This window comes from Cyprinodon tularosa, unplaced genomic scaffold (assembly GCF_016077235.1).
Source record: "Cyprinodon tularosa strain WSP-4 unplaced genomic scaffold, ASM1607723v1 ctg138, whole genome shotgun sequence".
Classification (NCBI taxonomy): Eukaryota; Metazoa; Chordata; class Actinopteri; order Cyprinodontiformes; family Cyprinodontidae; genus Cyprinodon; species Cyprinodon tularosa.
In genome coordinates, this window is record NW_024038200.1 from 1024554 (window position 1) to 1040453 (window position 15900).

Consider the following 15900-nt stretch of genomic DNA (forward strand, 5'->3'; position numbering starts at 1 on the left):
CTTCAGCAATCCCTCACACTAAGCATGCTTGTAGCGACAGTGGAGAGGAAAAACTCCCTTTGAACAGGAAGAAACCTCCAGCAGAACCAGGCTCAGTGTGAGCGGCCATCTGCTGAGGCCGAGTAGTACCGTAGATCATCACTAGGAGGCAAGGAATCGTGCTAGTGTGGTGTGCAAATGGTCGTAATGAACCGAGCTCGGCACGGATCTTTTTTCAGAGGGTAGGGTAAATGGGGGGCCCTACTGTAGAACTAGTACTAGATTTAGATTTAGTTAGGTTGTTCCTGACACGGTCCAGTTCAAGGTTTTATTTCATACGTCAAAACAAAGCTTTAACTTGGAAATTCATGCTGTAGATCAGTGGTGCTTTTTTACTCTTTGTTTTTCTAAGCAATATTTAATCCATATGTTTTGCTGCTACATAAAAATGCTAATGAATAACGGTTATAATGTGTTATTCTACTGTGGTTTCCCCCCCCAGGTCCATGGGCAGGGCGGAACACCAGCATAGACAGCGGTAACATCGAGGTGGGGAGACGGGTGACCCAGGATGTCCCTCCCGGAGTGTTCTGGAGATCCCTCCTCTACCTCAGCCAGCCGCAGTTCCTGAAATTTAACATCTCTCTCGGGAAGGATGCCCTCTTCGGAGTTTACATTCGCAAAGGCCTGCCCCCCTCACACGCACAGGTACTCAGCAGAACTGCTGTTTATGCTCATCATTAGAGCTTCACAATGAGCTAATGAGCTACTTAGAATATACAACAAGGATAAAAGTTCATTAAAAGAAATAAATGCTTTTGTTGCATTGCTCATTTAAACATTAGTTACAAGTTAGAAAAGCTGTTTGTAAAAAGAATAATTCAAAGATTTCCGTCTAATTAAGTTTCACAGTAATGCAACTTCTACTGTCTCCTGTTAATTAGTGGCTCATTTAAAAATAGATTTTATGGAAAAGGGATAATTTCATCCAGCTAACTGCTCCATTACCTGACATAACTTAAGCTTGAGTCCAAAGTCAAGAAGTAAGGAAACCCAAGAGAACAAGGCCCGCATGACGAGGAGTGATTTTCCTCCTAATATGCCGAAAACACCTTGTATGTAGTTCAGGCTTTCACGGTTGCAGCGTGCAGCACATTTGTTTCATGCCCACCAAGCAGCTGGCCTGTTAAACTGTAAAGGAAGAAAAGAGCAGGTGGCTTGGCTGTTTAAATGAATTAGCTGACCAAGCAGAGCAGATTGGGATTTTGGGGAAGCTGTCCTTTTACAACTTGGATTAAAATGAATAATGATGTTGGTAAAAAGGTGGGAAAATGAACAAACGGCGCTCTCATACAGAAAGCGTTGCATGTTTTAGAACATAAATTGGACCATTATGAGCCGTTAATATCTAACCTGAGGAAGTTCAGGTTTGGCGTCTTCCGTTTGTTTAAAAGCTAAAGTTTAAGGTGACTAAGGTGACTTTACCGTCTTAAATCACCGCCTGTCTCAGAAATGTCATAGCAGTTAATGCCAATGCTAATATAGGAACCTTCTCACCTTAACTTTTGCACTGTCGTCAATGAAGGCAGCTGTTCTTGGAAAAATAAGGTCTTATGCTACGTTCAGACCGCAAGCAGCAGAAGCAGCTAGTTCAGATGCAGTCTATGTTTGAGGTGCATCAAAAGGTCCTGCAGCACATCTTCATGCAGCTAAAGCACGGCCTCATAAGCGCCTCTGAGGAGCGCAAAGCACTTCAGAAGCGGCAGCTGCTGTAGTTGGAAACATTGAACTTTATCTGCTGGATGCGCCTCATCAACCAATCAGAGAAAGTGATCTGGGAGCTGGCAGGGAGTCAGACACAGCACTGCTGATGCAGAGCGCTATGATCACTCCTCTGAAACAGTTTATTAACGCCTAAATTAACTTCAAATGTAGAAACCTGCCGGCAGAATATGTTGGCTTTTATTATCCTGCTGCCTGCAGTTTGCTAGCCTCGTGAGACCATCCTGATCTCGCGAACTTTCAAGATTTCACTCGCTAATCAGTCTGGAGACTCTCCATTAAAGAAAATTTCGAGCCGTTCATCAAACGAACGTCCAATCAGCGTTGGCTTTGAGGCCGGTTGAGGTGTGACGCAACGAGAAGCGCGACAGTTCAGTCTAAAGAACATGGCGGCTTCAGCCGATGAAACTAGCGTTAGCGTGGCTATCGAGCAAGTTTTATGGGAATTACAGAGTATTTCTTCACTGAAAGAAGAGCAAAACACTGCTCTGGAGGCTTTTCTCAGAGGAAAAGATGTTTTTGCTCTTCTCCCGACTGGCTTGTGGTTGTGTTTTCGTCGTCGCTCTGTTAGTACGTCATATGCTTCGTTGATCTGATTGGTTTATTTGGCCCGTCTATCACCAACATAGGCCAATCAGCTAACCAGTATTTTCGCCCCTTCCCAAATTTACTTCAACGGAAGGTTTCCAGATGGATATGCGGAGCAAATCCATCATCTGGCGGAGTCAGGTTAGCAGTTTGTAGCACAGACCTGAAAAACGCTAACATCTACTTCCAGCCGCCACCAACAGGAGGGGAAAACCCCCAAGAGGCAAGCGGGCCTGAGGCAGCTGCTGCTGGGGATTCCCAGTGATTCCCGGTATGTGGGGGTCTGAGCGGCTCCCACAGAGAAATAATCTTTGAAGGCAGGATGGTAATCTGGATGAACTGACTGCACAGACCATGTTTTCAGGAGGACTTTCTCACTTCAACATAGATTCTAACTACTTTTTACTCACTGATCACAGCTAATATAGAAAAGCTGCTCTCTGGCATCGAACACAGAAGCATCAGAAGCATCTGGACTTACTTTACTAGACGGCTGACCTTAATGTGGACAAGCATCAGAAATGAAGCAGCAGAAGCTTTTTTGATGCTGAATTAATGTGGTGTGAATGTAGGATTTGTCTTATTAAACAAGAAGGAGATCGGTGGTCTTCATTCAAGCATTTATTAATCCCTGCAAGGCAGAACAGATACAGGATTTTCCAATATTCTGTCTATTCTGTTCATGCAAAGAACTTCACTAACTACTGAAAACTGAAACGGACAGCGGGGAGGGATTTACATGCAACCAAAGACGGTTAAAGCTATGTTTGCTTTCTTTTCCAAATCTCCCAAAGTTGAAACCAGTGAACTTAACTTAAGCCTGAGCGAATACTTAAGTGCAAAAAAACTAAACAAAAACTGTTAGCATTTAGGTTTTAAAATGGAGGAAAAAAGAAATAGATGGAAAAAAAAGTCCCAGCACAGCAGCATATCCCTTATTATCTCCCCGTGTCAAACAGAGATAAAGGATCATGTAAAGCAGCTCCTGTAACAGAAACTCTCTGGTCGATATTGTAATTAATAGTTTTGAAAATCAGCCCCTTAATCATAATATGATGTTATATTGACCTGTTTGGACAATTAAATTATGTTTTTCCAACATCAGATTTTTTTTTTTTCTGATTTGATTTCAGTTAATTTGAAATCACAAGTGGCTGAAAAATAAATAGCAGTAACAATCTGATTAATGTTAAAAACTTCTCAAATATTATTAAAAACATTTTATATCCAATGTCTAACATTTACATTTAAATTAATCAAAGCATTCTTATAATTACATTAAAAAAAATTTGATCACCTGTTCACTCTAGTCCCTTGCCTGTAAATTTCAAAATAAAAGCCTATCTTAAAGATTTTGATATGGATTTTTTTTTTTTTCCATTTTGCATCAATTTAACAGGATTGTTGTTATCTGTGTTTTAATGCAAAGCGATGAATTATGGATATTGTTATTAAGACTGTATTAAAATAAATTTAAAAGTCTTCAACTAAACCATTGCAGAATATATTTTATATAAAGCTTTACATTTATGAATAAAAGCTTTTTAGAAAAAGGAGTTTTCATGCTCTGCTATCAGTGATGATGTCATTAGCGGCCTTCTGTAAATTACAGTACAAACAAAATGTGACAGGTCTTAAAATGGCAACAACATTATAAAACTGGAGCTGTTTTAGGACAATGGATGTCCTCTTTGGTCTTCGCTCCTCTGAGCAGAGGCGCCACCAGAGGTTGGCCAGGGGTGGCCCCCCTGTGCAATGCCCTGGCCATCCCACTCGCCAGGGGAAATTGTAGTAGCTTCAGATTAGTATTTCATCCAATTCTGCACACCCACGGACGTAACATTAAAAATAACACAATAAACCTGTTTACCAAAGTCTTTAAAATTCCACAATACTAGATTCAACCCCTGAAATTATGGCTTTTAGTTTCAGTGGCCACCCAAAGATTTTAGTGGCCCCATCTGGCCCCCCTATGAAACATTTTTGGAGGTACCACTGGCTCTTAGCTCAGTGTGTAGCTCACTAAGGGAGCGAAAATGGTTACCTACTTTAGGTAAAATATTTACTGCCCTTAACCAGAAACAGCAAAACGCTGAATTGTCCCGATAAAATGGATTTGCTCTTGAATTTCTCTGCAGTATGATTACATGGAGCGCCTGGACGGGAAGGAGAAGTGGAGCGTGGTGGAGTCCCCCAGGGAAAGGAGGAGCATCCAGACGGTGGTTCTGAACGAGGCGGTGTTTGTCCAGTACCTGGACGCCGGGGCCTGGCACCTGGCCTTCTACAATGACGGCCGGGAGAGGGAAACGGTTTCCTTCAGCACAAACGTCATGGGTGAGACCGACAGAACGTTTCACTCCTCAGGCTGGAGGGAGAAACGGAAACGTGACTAAGAGTCACAATTTAAGAGATAGTTTTTAATACCAGTGACACTGCCACGCCTGAATGACTTCACACATTGAGAGTGTGTAAAAACACTCACCAGCAGCATGTGCAAAATGCTGCCAAAAGCTATACAACTGCAACAGCTTTGCCACATAGGATCGGCCACTCAGCGAGCTGAAGAGGTTTTCTTTTGCCAAAGATAGATACTCATCCAAACATATGCATCAAAAGAAACAACACCCTCAGCTGTTTAGATAATTTTTCTGTTCTGGTGTGTCCTCATTAGGGTTGCCAACTCCCTGACCCGGTTGCCTTTAGCCCCTTTTTTTTTTTTTTACTTTTTGACTCAAATCTGCATTGAATTAGATGCATATTTGTAGTGTGCTTTATATTCCTTATTGCAGAGTTTTTCCACCCAGGTAGTTGTTTTTCCCATTCCTTCCTATATTTCTGCATCCTTTTTTTTTTTTGGAAGAGGAGCATCGCTATGCGAAGATGCACCGCCCCCAAAAAGCAGCGTCAGCATTTAAATTCCTCCGTTCCTCCCCCATAATGCTCTGATGTCTCCCGCTATCTTCTCCGTGAGCAACACTTGGCTCGACCAATGGGATGAGGGGATTCTGGATCGTTGCAGCTCATTGGTGACAACGCAGGACAGGGCCAGGGAACAAATTTAACATAAGTTTTGTATAGTTAGGATAATTATCATTGATGATGTGTGAGTTTATTACACCTTAATATTAGCTGCCTGTTGCGTGTCTGTGGAAGAGGATTAGGGCACTGAAAAAAAAAAAAAAAGTTAACTGATTGTTTTTATTTTATTTCAGTATAGTATGGGAAAAAAGTCAGAATTCTGACTTTTTTCTCAGAATTCTGACTTTAATCACAGAATTCTGACTTTTTCCCATACTATACTGAAATAAAATAAAAAAAATCAGTTAACTTCTTCTTTTTTTCAGTGGCCCTAATCCTCTTCCGTACGTGTAAGAGCTGATGTTTTCTACAATAGTTTATCTTAAAGTTTGCTTTCAGTTATTATTATGAGTTACCACATACTACTTGGCAGTCAAAACATTATAACTTAGAATCCTATAAAATAAACTAATAAGCTCTTTTACACAAAGAAAAAAAGGGATAAAAAGACAACTGAAAGATTTTTTTTATATATTTTGGAGCTACAGGAATCAGAGTGTCCCAGTATAAGGTTGAATATAAGACAAGAAGTCCAAATTGTACCACTGTAGAATCAGAGCTATAAAAAAAAAAAAAAAACATAAGCACGATATTTTGTGGCATACTTTCTGGTGGCCCAAGAACCCAAAGCTCACCGAACCCCTTAAAAAAAACACTGGAGATATTTAAAAGGGAATCAGAATCAGAAATACTTTAATAATCCCAGAGTGAAATTACTTTTGTTACACGCTCCAGTTACAGTTTTATATAATATATACACACATCCAACTATACAATATAATAAAGATAAAAAAAATAAGAATAAAAAGAGATAAAATATATACATTTATAGCTCTTCTGAGGGAATCTCCTCGCTTCTGTGCGGCTGCAGCTGTGTGGTTGGTCCATCACTGGCTCTCCTCTAGTGATGCAACTTGTTCAGGTTCAGGCGGAAACACCAGGCTTTCTGTGTATGCACCTTGGAGCCTTTTCTCAAAAACTCTTTAAATAAAACTTCAAAACATATATGTATTAAATAACCAGGAGACACGAACAGATTCTGATAGAAATTATAATCTTACTCAGATCAGAGAAGTTGCTTAGAGTTACAGAAAGCAGCTGCTTACCAACCACGCTCACCTCTCAGGAAGTGGCCTCCATTAAGAGACATTTTATACATCTTTAGTCTGCCACATCATCACATCATTACATCAAACATGTTTGCAAATGAGGAGACATCCATCACAATATTACACTTTGTTCTTAGCTGAAGGACGCCGCTCTTTTTCACTTCCGGAATATTTGCCACGTGCAAAATAAAGATTATAACTGTTTATCCAGACAGAGGAACTGTCTTAATTAGATAAACTATTGTAGAAAACATGAGTTCTGACACTAAACAGGCAGCTAATTTTAAGGTGTAATAACCTCACACATCATCAATGATAATTACTAGAGATGCACGATATTAGGATTTTGGCCAATATCCGATATGCCGATATTTTAAAACTCATGTAGCCGATAACCGATATCGATACCGATGTTAAAGCTGGACAACAATAAGTAGTCATTGAAAATAGCAGTTTTGTTATCCATTTCTGACACTTTGAAAAATAATGAACTCAAATATATTTTCATATCCTGATATCAAATAGATTTTTAAAAACGCGGTATCGATCTATTTTACTTTCAAAATCTGGTGAAATTTCATCGTTCTGTTACCAACTCTCGTGATATTTTGCAAATTCTTGTGAGATTGTGTTAGTAAAATAGATCGATACCGCGTCAATATATCAACATATAAAAATATGGCAACATTTGGTGAGTTTTCGGGGGATTTCGTAGCATAACGATGACATATAGCAATATTTCATTAGTAAAAGAGATTGATATGGTGTTTTTAAATGGCAATATATCAGCATATGAAGATATTGGGATATTTTAATGGATCAATATTTTTTCCCTCATCTTTAGAAGTTTTTAAGTCTGTAAAAAAGAAGTTTTTGAGGAAGAAGAAGAAGTAGTATTTTTTTTTTTAGACTTTAGAAACTCAGAAGCTGATCAAATATCGGGTTAAATATCGGTGGGGTGGCCGATGTCCGATATTCAGTTTTAAGGCCGATACCGATAGGGGGCCGATTATATCCTGCATCCCTAATAATTATCCTAACAGTATCTAACGTGCCATTGTTCTTCATTTTTAGCTTTTTACTATTTTGTTACTCAAAGTACGTTCCTTTTCCGCTAAATACGGTACTTCGACTTCTAAATACGGAACGAATCAGTTTTTCATGGCAACCCTAGTCCTCATTTAAAGAAAAATATCAATATGAATCTGTTTCACAGCCTGGTGAAAGTGTATGAATTTGGTTTTTCTGAAGTCAGAAAATAATTTCAGATGTGCAGGAGCTGTGAGTATGGGAACAAGGGGGGGTGGGGGGGGGGGGTAGACTCAAAGAATCCTTCACTGTCAATATAAAGCAGAGAGAGCACTCTCTGCTGCAGGAGTATCATGGGAAGATGAAGAGGTGGAGAGGTGGCAGGGACAGAATTAGAGCAACTAGTAAGAATGAGAGGTAGTAGGAGGAAAGACATAATGGTGGTGGTGGGGGGGGGGGAGTGAAGTGGATTAAAGGGGGGTGGAGGAGGAGGAGAGGGTGGCATTAGGGTAAGAGGGAGACAAGGGGTTCAGATTTAGGGGGGAAGTCTTGGTACATAGAAGAGGTGGGAGGCTCATTGAAAGGAAGAAGAGATGGATAAAAGTCCAAAACACCATCTTTGTGATTAGCATCCACTCTGTGACTTCCCACCAAACGGCTCTCTTTGTAAGTGGGTTGAGAGGCACTAAAACGCGCGGAGAGCAGCTGAAGTCGTGTAATTCATCGAAGTCTCTGAGACCCTTCCGTGCCAAACAGCTATAAACCTGGATGAAGTATCCATGACCCCCCCAAATCCAAACGGGAGTCGTGCATGAATACAGAAAGAAACAGGAGCCTTAGAGAACAAGCCAGTTCTTCTTCTCGCTGCATGTAGGAAGCAGTTTCACCTCAAGAACTTCCCCTGGGAAGCGGACCAAGCTGGCGCCCCAACGCGGAGGAAGTAGAGCACTCACAGATTCATATAATAAGACTGAAATGAAATGTTATGCTGGTGGTCAGTGGCCAGCAGCGAAATAATGAGGAATCATTTTACTTCCTATGAAATGCTGAATATTTGGGAGAAACTTTAACATTGTGGATTTGTTGAACATTCAGAGCGTCTGACCTCATCTTTGTCAGCCATCTCACAATCACCTACGCAGAAAGAAGCGCCGCCGTGAAGACAGATTTCTGCTAAACTCTGCTGTATTTCCTGACAAAGCTTGCAGAGCTAAAGTAAAGGGTTCTGTCCATACACTACAATGAAAAACAGAGAGAAAAAGCGATGGTTGGAGTGTTGGAGGAGCGTGTTTGCGTTTGATGTCTGTGCAACCAAGAGACTCGGAGCGCCATCAGTTTGTAGAGCGCTAAAGCATGAATGGTGCCAATGATTTAATGAAATGCTTTGATGCTTGGCATCAAACTCTCTGAACCCTCCCCTCTCCTTCTCTCTCTGTCTCACTTCGTCTTCCTCACAGATTCGGTGCAAGAGTGCCCGCGCAATTGCCATGGCAACGGAGAGTGCAACTCGGGCGTTTGCCACTGCTTCCCCGGATTCCACGGCATGGACTGTTCCAAAGGTATTAGTTGTGTACAAATCCCGTCAGAGGAGATCTTGTCATTTCCGCGGCCTAATTAGTTGTCTGTGCGAGTAGTGAGAGAGGATTAAGAGCAGCAACATGGCGCATGGCCTTAGGTGAAGCTAAGACAAGATGACTGATGATGAATGGCAGCTCCCTGAGCTAACGACTCCCCGGCTCCGCTCTCACCTGGGATAGACAGCTTTGATGAATAGTTTAGTTACCTCTGCTTGTAATTACTCTTTATGTCATCGGCGCTCTGCGCCCCTTTTTAACCACTCTATTCACTCTCCTGCATGCTTGGGTGTGAATCTGTCCTGCAAATCAACTTAAAAAATATCTTTGCTAATGTGCATGGTTTAATCTCCCTTCCTCCTCCCTCTTCGTTTTCTCTTCCTCTTCTCCAGCTGCTTGCCCGGTGCTGTGCAGCGGCAATGGCCAATACGACAAGGGTTCCTGTGTGTGTTACAGTGGCTGGAAGGGACCCGAGTGCGACATCCCCGTCACGCAGTGCATCGACCCTCTTTGCAGCGGCCACGGCACCTGCACCGATGGAAACTGCGTGTGCTCCATCGGCTACAAGGGGCCAAACTGTGCGGAGGGTGAGAGCAAGCATTTGGTTTGCATGATCTGATCATTCTGAAAATAAGTTGGATAAAAGAAAAGAAAAAAAAAATACACTGACAGGAAAGGATGCAGTACAGCTCGGTAATTAGGTAGGGACCTGATCCGTCACAGGAGCCGTCCTGCACATGCGCCATCAGCTCATTTCCACATCCAGACATGCATCCCTCGATTTTATTTAGTTAAAAACACCTAAATTAAGTTTTTCCCTGCACAAAAAATAGTAAGCGTACAAAAATATATTTCCTGAGAAAAGAAATGCCTTAAAATCCTTTCTGTTTTATCGCCTGCGCCCCATCTGCACAGGAAATGGGATCCTACGCTCCTTCCAGGCTTTGGATTTAAACATAAATCTAGTCAAGCCAATCAGTTTGCTTTAGGAAGCAGAGGATGAGATAATTTTGATCGATTTTGATGCAATCAAGTTGCATTTAAATGGTTAAATGATTAACGACAGCATGGCTAAAGAAGTAGAGCCACTGATCATGAGATGCTATCACTGCAAAAATGATCTAGAAATAAGTAAAAATCTCTTAAATTAAGTGTATTTACCCTTGATTTGAATAGGTAAATTTGATAATATGCCAATGGAATGAGTATTTTTACCCTTAAAATAAGATAATTAGATGAAATGCACTTGAAATAAGAAGATGCAATTGTGTTTTCTTATTTTAAATCTAAATTGTCTTGTTCCATTGGCAAAATGTCTCTTTAATCTCCTCAATTTAAGAAGAAATGCACTTATTTTAAGAAAGACTTATCTAGATTTAGATTTTTTCCAGTGTGTTATATAGCGACTGAAAACTGGATCTGAAGTGAGCGTGAGTGAAATACCAGAAAGGTCTGGCCACTAACTTTATTTGAATGCATGCATTCATGCCCACGTCCCCTTCTAACTAAAGATAGTCTGCAAATTATGGCATAATCTTGTGCTGAGCGAGTGTTCATTCCCTCTATAAGCCAAGATGAAGTATGACACTGCTGCTGAACACATCAGTGACTTTATTAAGAGCTGAATTCGCTTCTATTGATCCTTACTAAGAAGAGGATCCTGCTCGTCAGAAAGCAAAGGAGAGGGACCGGAAAGGTGAGTCGTGGTGCTGAAAGGTGAACATCTATGAAGTGGGAGAGAAAAGAGAAAGCTGCGAACTTGAGTTTGAAGATAAGGGAGGAAACAAAGGGAAGAAAGATGTCAAATGATAAAAGAAGTCCAAAAAAAAACCTGAAAGGACCCGAGAACAAGGTCACCGTTTTCCGCTGCGTCCTCTTCATCCATCCAGGCAGCCTCCCCCTCTCTTCTGCTCTCATTTCTGATATTCATCACGGCAGAGTCCCTCAAACAATTTACCTGAAGTGCCAGCGACACGAAAATCGATAAGTGTGATCCGCCGTTTCTGCCGGGCAAACAGAAACGGAGAGGCCGGGGGAGGTCAGCTGCGAGCTTGTGCTTTTATTAATTTGTGTGCCAAACAAAAAAAAGAGAGGCTATTGCACGGTCAGCTGGGCCCGAGGTGAGAGAGAAAGAGACTGGGGGTGTCGTACACGACGAGATGGGGAGGGGAGAGGAAGAGGGAAAGTGTGACCGGGACAGAGCAATGACAGGCGGCCCGGAGAGGGGTGGGCGGATACTGTGCCGAGAGGAGGTAATTTGTCAAATTGGTTTTCACTCACTGCTCAAACTCACAGCTGCCCGTCAACCTGGCAGACTGACAGTGTCACATCCCCCCCCCCCCCCCCCTCTGAATCACGTCTGCTTTTTCACATAGAAGGATTTTTGCTCTCTTTGTACTTTCAGCTATCCTTTACCGTCTGCTTTAATTGCTTTATTAAAACGTCTGCTGATGTTTTCCTTCATTTCATAATCCCTTTTTGTGTCTAACCAATTAAATTCGCGCCTTGTTCAAGCCTTTTCTTTGATAACTCATTTTATAATCTACCCTGGTGTGCGATTTCGCAGCCTGTCTCGGCTTCTCTTCATCTGTTTGTTCCTTCTTTTTTAAACGCTGCTGTATCTTTTTTTTTTTTTTTGGCTTTTAATGCAGTGGATTGCCTGGACCCGACGTGTTCCAACAACGGCATCTGCGTGAACGGAGAGTGCCACTGTAAGCCCGGTTGGGGAGGGCTCCACTGCGAGCTGCCCAGGGCCCAGTGCCCGGATCAGTGCCACGGCCACGGCGCCTTCATCCCAGACACCGGCTTATGCAGCTGTGACCCCAACTGGATGGGACCCGACTGCTCCATGGGTGAGTCGGAGCGAGCGGCGCCGAACGGCTGAAAGAGACCAGCACTTAGATAAGACTGGGGGGGTCAGAGTTTTTAGGAAACCGCCTACTCAGTCGCTGTCGTCCCAATGTTTCCGATGGTCCCAGGGTACTTGACTATTAGTTAGTCATTTTATAACATGCTGTTCTGGTATTCAAAGTGGGCTTGGATGCGGTCCACTAAAATTAAAACATGCTGCGAAACAGGAACCAGCAACTGTTACAACCATCAAGCCAAGTTGGAGCATGTTTGAACGCAACGTGGGAAGTTCTTCCCTGACAGTAACAGTATGGAGCGGAGATCTTTGTCTTTCCACCATGGTGCTGTTCCAAGTCTAAAGTAGCGGTGGTGAAGAACTTGTGCAAAACTTTTAAATCACTCCCACTAAAGTGGTTAAACTGAGATATTAAAGAGTTTTTCTTTTTCTCATTACGTGCAGTAAGGGTTTGTGAGTAGGGATACAATCGATGCATGAAGACGTAACTTTGTCAATATTTCATGCAAAAAAAAAACATAACATGGAAGCTCAAAGGAAATAAATAGATTTGCAACATTTAATGAAAGTTATATCTGAAAAGCATGAAATGCATTTTAGTCTTCCCGCTCTAGACATCCCAAAAAGTAAGAAACCAGTGATTTTACTGAACAGCAGAACGGGTTTCACCTATATTTCATCTCAGATATTAACGCAAACAGATCCTCACTGTAAAGCATGGTGATGGCAGCATCATGTTATGGGGATATTATCCTTAAATAGTGACCAGATCAGATTTGAAGGTCCTACACTGCAAAAAACATCTAGAAATAAGTAAAAAATGTCTTAAATTAAGTCTATTTACCCTTAATTTGAGCATGTAAATAAGAAAATCTGCCAATAGAATGAGTATTTTTACTCCTAAAAATAAGATAATTAGATAAAATGCACTTGAAATAAGACAAAGCAATTGTTTTTTTCTTATTTTAAATGTAAATTGTCTTGTTCCATTGGCAAAGTGTTTCACTTACCTACTCAATTCAAGAAAAAATGCACTTAATTTGAGCAAAAATAACTTATTTAGATTTCCATTTTTTTTTGCAGTGTGACACAGTTTTAACCTCCAGCAACTGCAAAGCCTTTTATATGTAAATGCATTAGTGTTTTATAAAGTTCTAGTCAAAATCTTTTTAATCAGGAAAACAGGACAAGATTGTTGCTTTAATTGCAGCAAAAGATGATTCTACAAAGTTATAAATCCATGGATTTTCTTTAAGGTTATCATAGTAAGTTTTAAAGTATTGTTGCACGCAGAGAAAACATTTGGTGAATGAAATCAGACAAAAATCTTTAAAAAAAATTTATAATCAAACGAAAGATTTTTAGCAGTTTTTTCAGAATTTATGTTGTTTTATTATGTGATTCTTTTTAAATGCAGATCTGTTTTATTTTATTTTTTTCAGTTTAATTTTTCAGATTGACTTTTACGAATTGCATTCTGTTCAAATTACATTGTAAAAATTACATTCTCTTCACTTTTGTGTTGGTGAATAGTGAGTTTATTGGGTTTACAGGACGGAGAATGTGATCTATAAAATGCAGTTTGAAAGATAGATTTTTTTTCATTTCTTCATTGCTTTTTAAAATAATTACTTGCATATAAAGTACAAAAGGGTGTTTTTTGCTTTTAAAAATAATGGAGCAAAATTCACTCCATACTGACAAGACTTTTTAGACTTTTATGTGTAAAAAGACTAAATATAATTTTCCTCTTTGTTGTCATGCTCTCGTATCTGTTGTATCTTTCTATTTCATATCCTACATCGCCCCCCCCCCCTACACACACAAACCCAAAAAGTAAAGTAGCTACATCTCCTTATGATAATAAAACAAAACCTAAAATAAGTACAAATGCCTTAAAATAAGTGTATTCACCCTCGATTTGAACAGGTTATTAAGATGATGAATGAGTGTTTTTACACTTAAAATAAGATAATTGGATATCAAGCGACTGTTGGAGGGGGGCTGTAAATTCAAAATAGACATATACCAAAAACCAATCAAACGTATACTAAGTTATAACACCAGTATATTTATGTGAATGCTAACAACAAAAAACATTATAAAAACACTTAATAAAAACAAAACATAATTTTATGCACAGGTATTAATTTTTGTACATAAATCTTGCCCTTCTAAGTATTTCTGAAGTTAAATCTGTGTTTTGCATGCTCCAATATTGAGTCACAAACCTACAAAAATATAATCTACCAGTTTAATAATGGAGACGCTATTAGTCAGCTTTAGATTTCTTTAATATACAAAAACTATTTATTTTCTGAAAATGTGTATATTTAAGAGCAACTATGCAAATGAACAAACATCTAGGAAAAGTAGACTATATTCTATTATTTTCCATGTGAATCCGAGATTGTTTGTTCTTCTTTGCTTTTTCTACAAAGTGCTTTAAATCAGTTCTAGCTGTCTTTATCCAAGCTGGGTCGGATCCTGATGGTTAAAAAAGGAGGCAGGGAAAGAAGGATAAAGCCTTAGCCTCGCTGCAGGCAGTTAGCCTCGCTGCAGGCAGTTAGCCTTGCTGCATGCAGTTAGCCTCGTTGCGTGCAGTTAGCCACGCTGCACGCAGTTAGCCTCGCTGCATGCAGTTAGCCTCGCTGCGTGCAGTTAGCCTCGCTGCATGCAGTTAGCCTCGCTGCATGCAGTTAGCCTCGTTGCGTGCAGTTAGCCACGCTGCACGCAGTTAGCCTCGCTGCATGCAGTTAGCCTCGCTGCGTGCAGTTAGCCTCGCTGCATGCAGTTAGCCTCGCTGCATGCAGTTAGCCTCGCTGCATGCAGTTAGCCTCGCTGCATGCAGTTAGCCTAGCCTTGGAGCTAAACCAGGTCCTGGAAAAGGACGTTTCTTGCACCATTTGTTTTTCAGAGGAGCTGCTGCGCATGGGAAACTTTTAATGGGGGTCAAAGGGCAAAGCTTCTGCACCCTCAGGCGGAAAAATGTCATCGATCCGACGAAAAAAGAAGTGGCGCTTTGCTCCTCATTAAATATAAAATATTTATCTTGCACAAAAAATATATATATATATATCAATATATTTCGAAATATTTTACATATTAATTTAAAATTAAATTAGAAAAAAATATATATATATTTATTTTTTTTACTATTTAATATTTAATTGTGGTGATTGGGTGGGTGGGACGTTTCTGTTTGATATTAAGGACTTAAAATAAGACATTACAGTTTGGTTTTTCATATTTCAGATGTAAATTGCCTTATTCCATTTGCTAAGAATTTCACTTACACTGGAAAAAATTGAAATCTAGAAAAGTAATTTTTTCTTAAAATAAGTGCATTTGTTCTTGGATTGAGAAGGTAAAACATACATTTTGCCAATGGAACAAAAATAATTTTCATTTAAAAAAAGAAAACACGTTTGCATTGTTTCATTTCAAGTGCATATTATCTAATTATCTTATTTTAAGAGTAAAAACACTCATTCCATTGGCAAACTATCTAATTTACCTGCTCAAATTAAGGGTAAATACACTTAATTTAAGGAATTTCTACTAATGTCTAGATCTTTTTTTCCAGTGTACCTGCCTAAATTAAGAAAAACATGCACTTATTTTAAGACAAATTGACTTTTTGCAGCGTAGAAGCTCCCATGGATTCAGATACAGCCGCCTGCTTTGAGGCAGGGTGAGGAATCTACTTCCTCCTTACAAATAGAGCTCCAACATTTGTCGTGAGAAAGGAGCTGCTTAACTTTACTACAGACAACAGTGTCTGACACCGCGGGACTCCTCCACAGACGTGTATCAAAACGTCTGCTCACCAGGGGGGCCTGCTCACACAGACGGGATTGTCACATCTCACCACATGCACCGTCGCTGCCTGCAA

At 40.3% G+C, this 15900-nt stretch overlaps 1 protein-coding gene across 8 annotated transcripts in view; it reads left to right on the forward strand.

Annotated features, from left to right (window-relative positions):
* Nucleotides 1-15900, forward strand: part of tenm2 (teneurin transmembrane protein 2) — a 478143-nt gene that overhangs the window by 409756 nt on the left and 52487 nt on the right. For all 8 annotated transcript variants that reach the window (XM_038278102.1, XM_038278106.1, XM_038278104.1 and 5 more), the window contains 5 exons: nt 482-687; nt 4488-4683; nt 9023-9124; nt 9532-9726; nt 11791-11991. In XM_038278102.1, coding sequence (XP_038134030.1) covers nt 482-687; nt 4488-4683; nt 9023-9124; nt 9532-9726; nt 11791-11991 — 900 coding nt within the window. The remainder of the gene's footprint in view (nt 1-481; nt 688-4487; nt 4684-9022; nt 9125-9531; nt 9727-11790; nt 11992-15900) is intronic.